Source organism: Periplaneta americana, chromosome 4, assembly GCF_040183065.1.
Source record: "Periplaneta americana isolate PAMFEO1 chromosome 4, P.americana_PAMFEO1_priV1, whole genome shotgun sequence".
NCBI classification, from domain to species: Eukaryota; Metazoa; Arthropoda; class Insecta; order Blattodea; family Blattidae; genus Periplaneta; species Periplaneta americana.
The window spans coordinates 169,812,019-169,821,995 of NC_091120.1; the positions used below are offsets into that span (position 1 = coordinate 169,812,019).

Genomic DNA, 9,977 nt, shown 5'->3' on the forward strand with positions numbered 1-9,977 from the left:
CCCTAATGGTGGTGGTAATAATAATAATAATAATAATAATAATAATAATAATAATAAGCTGCTATGGTGGTCTAATGGCTAGAGCGCTAGACTTACAAACCTGTAGACCCAGGTTCGATTCTCAGTTTACCACCAATTTGTAACTTGTGCTGGACGAGTTTGTGGTCCAGGTAACACAAGGATTTTCTAGGAAGCTCCAGTTCCACTGTGGCATTTCAACAATATCTTCATCATTCTATTGCGGGTGTAGCATAGACCAGCCTCCTATGGCGCACCCTGGCCAATGACTCTGTCAGTAAATTGGTCTACACAACAGGCTTCATATAGGTGAATGACGAATGTCTAATATCCGCTATTACTAAAATAATAGGTAATTTCTTATGAACTGTCGATGTTCCAAAGGTCATTTTTGAACCTATGTGAAATTGTGTTTGTCAATAAAAAATTAAAATACAATTTTTTTTTTTTGTTTTTATTATCTCTCTCTTCTTTCCCCATCTTGTTTTCTTTCACTTTCTCTCTCTCTTTTTTATTACTCTACTTTTATTTATCTTATATTTAATTTCACTGCACATTTTTATTTTTACTTACCACATATGCAGGTGCTGGGATTCGATCCGATAAACTTTCGATTTTTAATCAGACACTTTACCACTATGCTATGAAGTGGTTTGGTAGACCCAGCTGTAGTTTTTAAACTTACTGTACTGCATATTTTCGTTCTCTTGTACAAGTGTAAAAGTGAAACAAAAGAGGGCACTAATATCACTAATCATTCATACAAAATATGTCAGTTGTGAGATGATAACTGCATATGCGCGGAATGGTTAATAAAAATCTAGGCCTAAATTAATCAAACCTAACCTTCGTACATGCAACATGTGTAACCAGAACACGAAGAGAACTTCTTGATTTGATCTGGAATATGCATGCAAAAATAAATCCATGTATGAATCACGCTGGCACTGCATAGAGATCCGCACATTTGTTTGTTCTAAAATGCCGAACAGTTCAACTCGTTTATAAAAAGAATTGTAAGCATATACTCCTGATATGGAAAAGATGGAATTAGTACAGATTTAGAAGAGCAAGACAACCAGTACAGCACAGCGTGAGACATGGAAGACGAGAATACAACAGATTAAGGTAAGTGCAAAAACGACATAAAGAACATCGACAGCTTATAAGAAATAACCAAATAATTATCAGTATCATTATTCAACAACTGAATAGACTACAGTGGACTATAGTGGACTTTATGTTGTTAGCAAACAGCTGGATACATTAAGAAGGTTGATGGATCATTATCATTATTATTATTTGGATGTTATTATGCTTCTGGAAGTGCCAAACAAAACGAAGGAACAAAACGAAAGTAGATAACTAAGATATCAATAGATTAACAAAATATTTTGAAGTTCATGGAGCAGGTGATGTGAAAACTGATTAGGCTGGAAATGTAAAATCAACTAGTAACTTATGGCAGAGGATATGATAAAACAGCAGCTAGCATCCATTGAATGGCGAAGAATTAATGAAAAGAACAATTTCTCCAGTGATATTGATGAATGGCCAAACAAAGTGATTGTGAACGTGAATATTGGATAGTCAAAAGAAGTAATGAATGTCAACATGCTGGCAATGATTTCTCTACATCCAAGTGATTTTTAAAATATGGAAAATCCATTGTGCATCTCTCATGTTACCAACTGCTGTAGACAACTCTCTTTTTTAAACTGAAAAGAATTAAAAATGAACTAGAGTGCCATGGGTTAAGCCAGACTGAACAGTCTCACTCTAAGGAGCATGGCACATGAACTTCTGCTTGAAATAGACATTTCCCATGGACTATTATCTACAAATTTTTTTATGTTAAATGTAGAAAAGTTAACTTTTAAATTGTAGCTTTGGGCCAATCTTTGCTATCTGCTCAAACCACACACGGGACTCACGTCTGATTTGTGTTTCGTTAAAGTTTAATGGATTAAATGAGGGGATAGCTAAGTGACATGATGCCGAGGTATATGACAAGGTTAGTTGGGGGGATATTTAAGTGACGTGAGGCCAAAGAATGTGAAAAGGTTTCAATGATTTAGTTACGTTTTCTGTCCCGTATGTAAGGTAAGGAGATATCGAAGTTTCATTTAGCTTTGTTACTTTCGATATTTGGCATTGGCACATCGTGGGTCTAGAGGCTAAAAGCTTTGGGGGGGGGGGCACATTTTTATATTGACTTCAATTTTTCATGCATAATTCTCCTATAACAAAGAAATATTTCTATTAGATAATAAATGTGAATCTAAACCAGAAAAAAGAATTTGTTTTTCTTTTTTCACTACCTTATTCCTTACAAGCAGGTACATATTATTATTATCAAAAACTGTTTTGTAAATAGGAATATTGAATTACTTTACTGTTCAAATGAATAATTTATATTGCAATATTTGTATGCATTTTTATAAATTTGGGGCCTTTTTATATTATGCTTTAGCATCCCTTGTTCAAATTTACAACGGTATTTACTAAATTTCAGTTTTGCTCCAATAATAGCTTCCAATCTTGGATATCGCCCCACACCACACACGAGACGGATGTCTGATTTTTATGGGTTAAATAAGGTGAAATCTAAGTTAATATTAAACCGAGGTATGTGACAAAGTTAGAGGGTTAGTTGAGGGGATTATTTAAGTGATATGAGGCCGAGGAATATGAAATTATTTAAGTACGTTTTCCCTTCCGTGTGTGGTGTGGGGGGGATATCGAAGTTTCACCCTATGTTTTACTCTTCTGCCTGACAACGGAAAGTACTAAATTGAATTCTAACTTTTTCTTAAAGTCACTCAGGAATAACATACACATCGTAGTCTATAGGCAAAATTGTTGTATTCATTCACCTGAAAACTTCGTTGGTGTTGGAGTTGATGAGAGTTCATTGTCCACATGATTAACAAGGAGTCGGAATACTACTGAATATCTGTCACTATTCTTAAGTGCAGCCACATCTGCCGGGTTTGTCTGTAAAACAAAATAAATTTTATGAGTCGGATTATAAAGTATTAAAAATTCGCGTTAACAGTAATAATTCCCACATAATATGTCTAATAATTACAACATACCAGAAGAGCCTGACTGACTAAGACGCAAGCAGCACCTTTCTCTCGGTGAATAGCATGTGTGTTTGTTGTGCAGTTAAGACATTGATGAATAATCCAATTACCCACGTTTCGCACTTGAACTAGGCTTGATTGCTCCTTTGATATTCTCCCAAGTTCCACAGTGCAAACATCCTAAAAATAAAATGATTTTTCAGATATGTGAAACCAAAATAAATAAAAACTTATACATGCCTTCCGGCATTTGCGCTTTACGCCCTTCTCTCTCACCTCTTGAAAAAAACTATCACTCAATTCTTCTGCCGATAAGCCAAGATTAGTAATATCAATATTCTGAACATTCGAACTCTTGGTGTTTATTGAAACGTTTAAACATTTGCATGTAATAAGCATTGCGACCTATACGAACTTTTCACGGGAACACAGGTCCAAGTGCGAAGACAAAGGGTCTGAATGTCACGTAGGCCTCACAAAGGTAATTTAATTACTTTTCACGGTGTTATTTATCGGTTATTTTTTCACAATGTCATCACTAGTGTATATTTCCTAAGCAATCATTACACATTCAAGTTGATTAAGGAACAATATCAAATCACCAAAGCCAAATGCCGAGACCTAGAACTATTTTACACAACTAACCATCCCAAAAATACCTAGCTTACAGCTGATTTATTATGAGCTTCTCACAAAACACAACATGTACGACGTTAAATGTTACATAACTATGTTATTTCATACCATAAAGACTTAAACATCACATTTATGCTATAACTGTGCATAATAAAAACAAAATTATACTATATATCTACCAATTAGAGTGCATATTTTTCTTAATATTTTAAATTAATATATTTAATTTTAATTTATGACAATAGTTTTGAATATGACTAGCATTTCACAAGCATATGTTTGGAAAAACAACTTGATAATCTTTGAACAAGATTAACTTTGCATTTACTTTTAATGCTCGTCCAAAGATGGAAAACCAATACATGTTGTAAAATAAATTGATTTAATAATACGGAAATGCGCACAAGTTGTGCATATAACTAACTAGAGTGGATATTATTAAGACAGTGATTATTAATCACACAAGTAGTGAGCAAACGTCTAATATAATTTGCATACACGTGAATCTCGATACTAATCCGCATTTTTATTGTGACAAAAAATTGAATTATTCTACTTGCATTTACAGCACACTACATCAATTTTCTGGTCATAATGTGGGGGTTTCATGCTAATTTTTTTTTCAGACAATATAGTGTTTTTTTTTTTTACTTATACGCCTTCATGGTATGTTACGGGGATACCTTTACCTTTTACCTTTTTTACGGAGAAGGGACCCGAAGGCTTGCTCTGCACTGCAGCGAGTCGAATAAAGTAGTGGGGGGGGAAACATTTCTTTTCGGGTTCAGATTCAAATTTATTATCTAATAGAAATATTTCATTATTATAGGAGAATTAAGCGTGGAAAATTAAATACGGTAATCAATATAAAAATATGCCCCCCCCCACCCCAAGCTTTTAGCCTACAGAACCGCGATGTACCAATGGCAAACATCAAAAGTAACAAAGCTAGGGTCGATCTGGTTGGCGAGTAGGTATAGCGCTGGCCTACTATGCCCAAGGTTGCGGGTTCGATCCCGGGCCAGGTCGATGGCATTTAAGTGTGCCATTCCGGCACATCAGGCGACGCTGATATAACCTCTGTAGTTGCGAGCGTCGTTAAATAAAACATGACATTTAACATTTTAAACAAAGCTAGGTGAAACTTCGATATCTCTCTACAGTACATATGGGAGAGAGAACATAATTAAATAATCGAAACCTTTTCACATTCTTTGGCCTCACGTCACTTAAATATCCCCCCCCCCAATGACCCCTAACCTTGTCACATACCTCGGCGTCATGTCACGTAGCTATTCCCTCATTTAACCTATTAAACATAACGAAACGAGTGAAAGATTTAAGTGTAAAATATAATACAGCCTATGTGTAAAGTGATAAAAAAAAAAAATAAAGTCCTTTTACATTAAGGGAGAAGATGGGTGAAAATTTGTTAATTTTTGGTCAAAATTACTTTTTTTTTTTTTTTTTTTTTTTTTTTTTTTTTTTTTTTTTTTTTTTTTTTTTTTTTTAAGGAAATGAAGTTACGATGCCTACTTTACAATTTGACGAAGTTGTCATTATTTACATCAACTTTAAAAAATACTGGCTCATTACGTTTAAAATGCGTGCAACTTTCCTGTCTTGTGCAGCCCCTGCAGATAAAACATCAGTAAATTCAGAAAGTAATGAAAATATCTGGAAGATAATCTAAAGATAGCTATGTAATGCATGTCTATTTTAACGCATGTTATCTAAACTACTGTAATATGTTGGTAGGTCTAAATGAAACACAGATGAATTAAAAGGGGAAACAATCCCAGTTCTTTTTTTTTTTCATTCCATCTTAAGCATTGTACATTTCTACTTGTCTCTCTGTATGTGTGTGTGTGTGTGTGTGTGTGTGTGTGTGTGTGTGTATACAATATAATGTATACAGGGAAGTGGCAAACTTTAGGTGAGACTCTCAGAGCGGATATTCTTGAAACACATAACCACATAAACAGCTTTTAATATCTCCACTGTCGCTAAGAACTCGTATTGCATTAGAAATCTGACATAATTTTTTAACTATTTTGTTTACATGGATGTTATATGCTCAAAAATTTAATTGTATTCATAATCTTTATTTTCAATGTGGATATTTAGGAAATGTTTTTTATACACAGTGCTTATAAAAACGAATAAGAACTATTTTATCAGTATTTAGAGCAAGTTCATCAACCTTTAACCAGAAAATTGTAAGTTTGATTTACTGTAGATTAAAGACAGATGGAGTCTCATTGTTGGAGAAGAACGTTTGTGTTATCAGTAAAGAGTACTAAGGAAGGATATTTAGAGTGAGGAAGGATATTTAGAGTGAGATTATTTATAAAAGAAATAAATAAAACTATTCAAAGGATTGATCCTTATGGAATACCACAGACTCTTAATATACTAATTGATATTTTAGAATTGATTGAACTACAGTACAAACTGCTATCTACAGGATTGAAATGAGTCATTAATTTGCTGAACCTTTGATTCCGTATCCTTGCACTTCACGACATACCATGTTTTTTTCCTCTTTCATGTGCTTCACAATTTATTTTGAGAACAAATCTATCAACACGAAAATTACACTTAAACTGTTTTACTTTTCTTTTTCAGACTCGGAAAAAGAAATTCTCACTGAAATTTGAAATCAGCGCGCCACAGTGATTGTCATCTGTTTCGACTGTTTCCGAGGAAAACCGAACCCCGATCGTGATCAGCGACCGAACGAAAACGATTTGCTGAAAACGAAATAATTCGAAATACTCTTTTTTTTTTTTTTTTTTTTTTTTTTTTTTTTTTTTTTTTTTTTTTTTTTTTTTTTCACATTCAGCAATTTATTGATAAAGTTCCAAAACAAATATGTTTTCTGCCTTTTCGTATTTTAGTGTAAATTCAAATAACGATGCACAAATATTGTTCATGTCCAGCTGTCAAAACAATTGGGCACAGAGACATTAGTGTAGGTTTAAGGAAGTCAGAGGTTGTGGAAAAGTGCATGTTATTCACTTAAAAAGGATTTTGGTGTTCTGTGTTTCTTGTAGAAATTTGCATTGTATTGACCAAGACGCTTGATGAATGGATTTTCACTTGAATTTGCACTCTTATAAAACTTCTTAACTTGTTCACGTAATGAGTCTTTCAGAAATGTCATGTCCAAATCAAAGTGTATTTGTGCATTTGTTGTGTACCAGTCTGAATTATGTATTATTCGGAGCACTTTATTTTGAACAATTTGAAGAGGTTGAAACACAGTTTTTGGAATATAACACCAAGCCGGGGCAACGTAAGTTAGAATCGGTAAAATCAGCATTTTGTATAGCATAACTTTTCTTCTTAGACTGAGGACAGGAGATTTGAACAGGGGGTAAAGATGAGATATTCTAAGAGAGCTCTTAGTTGTTACAGATTTTATGTGCTTGTGCCATAACAATTTGTTATCAAGAGTAATACCAAGATATTTTACATGGTCACTGTATTGAATTTCTTGATTGCATATTTTTATTTTGTCACGAGGTCTTTTTAAACACTTGGAGAAAATTATTGACTGACATTTTTCAGGATTTAAAGAAATACGCCATTCTTTAAGCCATTCTTCTAATAGAAGTACATGGTTTTGAACTGCAGAGACAGCATATTGAGGACTGAATTTAACACTATATATAACTGTGTCATCAGCATACAGAAGTGTTTTAGTTTTGAGAGTAGTAGGAATGTCAGAAGTGTAGAGACAGTACAATATAGGACCAAGTACAGAGCCTTGTGGAACTCCAGCTTCTGCTATATAAGTGGAAGATAGTTGGCCATCTATGAGGACTTGAAAAGATCTCTTTTCTAAGTAGCTAGCTAGAAGGTGAGTTAATGAGCGAGGCAGAAATTTATTAAGTTTATACAGCAGACCTAAATGCCAAACTTTATCAAATGCCTTAGAAACGTCCAAAAAGATGGCTGCTGTGTAGAATTTGTTGTTAAAGCCTTTGGTTATGTCTTCTACGAGAGAGACTACATTATGAGTTACTGATCTTCCTTTTTGAAAAGCTGTTTGCCAAGGAGGAATAATGGTGTCTGTATAAGGCAACATTCGTTTGAGGATGATCCGTTCTAATAATTTTCCATGTGTATTCAAAAGACATATTGGTCTTCTATTTTGACAATAAATAGAGTTCTTGTTCTGTTTAGGAATTGTAATGATTTGTGAATGTTTCCAAGATGAGGGAAAATATTGAGTTTTCAATGCTGAGTTGAACAACTTAGTAATATGGCATATAGCTTTCTTTGGTAGATTTTTTAGAGCTAAGTTACTAATTTTGTCTGGTCCAGGAGATTTTGAAGATTTTAAAGTCTTAATAATTTTTTTAACTTCTGAAGGGGTTGTATGAGAAATAGTACTTGCATCATGAACTTTTAAATCTCTATTAATATTGTCAATCATGTCTTGATTTGAGATCATATAGTTCGGGTCAGCAGTTGGTTCACTAAAATGATCCTTTAGATATTCAGCAATTGCTTCAGCTTTATCTTGTGGATTGTATTTGATGCCATTTGTAGTATGTATGGGTTGCTGTTTATTGATGTTGTTAGATGAAGTAAGTCTTTTTGTTATTTTCCAGATAGTATTCGAAGATGCAGCATCCTTGACATCGGCTTCAAATTTATCTATTTTCAGTTCAAAAGCTCTTCTGTGTAATTTGTTTTTTAAATTGTTATAGATATTTTTGTCAGTTTCATTTCGAGTTTTTTGCCACTTTTTCCTAGCTAAGCGTTTCTGTTTGCAAAGAGTTTGAATTTCTAGGTTCTTAGCTGTGTCTGGGTTCTTATTGTATGCAGTTTTTGCGATTTTGATAGCACTGCTAATTGTGGAGGTGTAGATTTGTACAGCTTTATCTAAGTCCTCTCTTGATTCAATGATTATATTGCCTGGCACGGAAGAGTTTACGAGTTCCCTGAAGAATTTCCAATTGACTGTTTTTCTTTTGTCATTTTTTAATATAGAAGAAGCTGGAATGTGATCTAGAACTAGAATGACTGGGTCGTGGTTTGAAGACAGAGCAGAAACTGTTTCAATGTATAGAGGTGTAATAGTAGTATTGACAAGGGCAATGTCTAATACATCCGGTATATGCAGATTATTGTATGGAAAGTGAGTTGGCTGTGAAGGAGCTATTATGTTATATTTATGTAGGGAAGCGTGTGCTTCAAGTTGTTTTCCTCTCGGAGTAATAATTCTTGAGTTCCATTTTGGGTTTTTACAATTGAAATCACCAGCATGAATGTAGTTTTTTGACATTTCATGAAGCAAATCTAGATCACTGTCTAGAAGTTTCAGATTTGGAGAGTAATAGATAGCTCCTAATTGCAAGTTTGAGTTGTTTATTGGAATTTCTATGAATGTAGCTTCAAGATTTGTAAAGTTAGGTGTAGATATATGTCGGTGATATAAAGTTGATTTAACAGCTATAGCAGTGCCACCATAATGTCCTCGAGGTCCATCTGTGCGATATATTGTATAATTTCGGATTGTGAAACGTTGGTTGGCTGTTAGATGCGTCTCATTAATTAAAAATATGTCTATGTCAAACTCTTCAAGGAAATCAGTTAGAATATCGTAATCTCTTCTTACGCCATCGGCATTCCAATAGGCTAGTTTCAGAGGTTTATTCACTGCCGTTTCCGAGATCAAGGATATCTATAAGACCTTCAATTAGTATTCCGATTTTTGTCAAAGTATTATTTTCTGATTTGATTTTTGACATTATACTTTTAAACTTCTGGATATAATTCCTAATATTTTTTGTAAAATTCCAGATGTCTTGTAAGTCTTCTATTGTAGATGAATTGTCCCTTTGTTTGTTAAGCATATCCTGATTGTGATTTCTGTAGGGAGTTGGATTCCTATTTGGAAGACGTGGGAAATCTTGGTCTCTAAGAGTAAAATTATTAATGCTCTGTTCTCTTTTGTTTTGTATTCCCTGAGTATATTTTAGGAATTTTGGACAGTTCTTGAAATTAGCTGTATGTTGAGCATTGCAATTTGCACATTTGGGTATTGCTTCAGAGACTGCATCACAATTATATGTAAAATGTGCATTACCGCATTTCACACATTTTGGTTGGACGAAACAGGTGACAGCTTTGTGTCCAAAACCTTGGCACCTGAAACATTGGATTGGGCCTTGTAAACTTTTATAATCTTCTATGTTTAGTTTCAGATTAAAAAGCCCT

General features: G+C 33.9%; 1 protein-coding gene across 1 annotated transcript in view; it reads right to left on the minus strand.

The window, feature by feature from the left end:
• The window catches only part of PRAS40 (Proline-rich Akt substrate 40 kDa), a 31,025-nt gene extending 27,199 nt beyond the window's left edge, over positions 1 to 3,826 (minus strand). The window contains exons 1-3 of the mRNA XM_069824299.1: positions 3,384 to 3,826; positions 3,117 to 3,287; positions 2,895 to 3,015 (exon numbers count right to left, since the gene is read on the minus strand). Of these exons, the coding sequence (XP_069680400.1) occupies positions 2,895 to 3,015; positions 3,117 to 3,287; positions 3,384 to 3,506 (415 nt within the window). The 5' untranslated portion in view covers positions 3,507 to 3,826. The remainder of the gene's footprint in view (positions 1 to 2,894; positions 3,016 to 3,116; positions 3,288 to 3,383) is intronic.
• Positions 3,827 to 9,977: the final 6,151 nt, after the last annotated feature.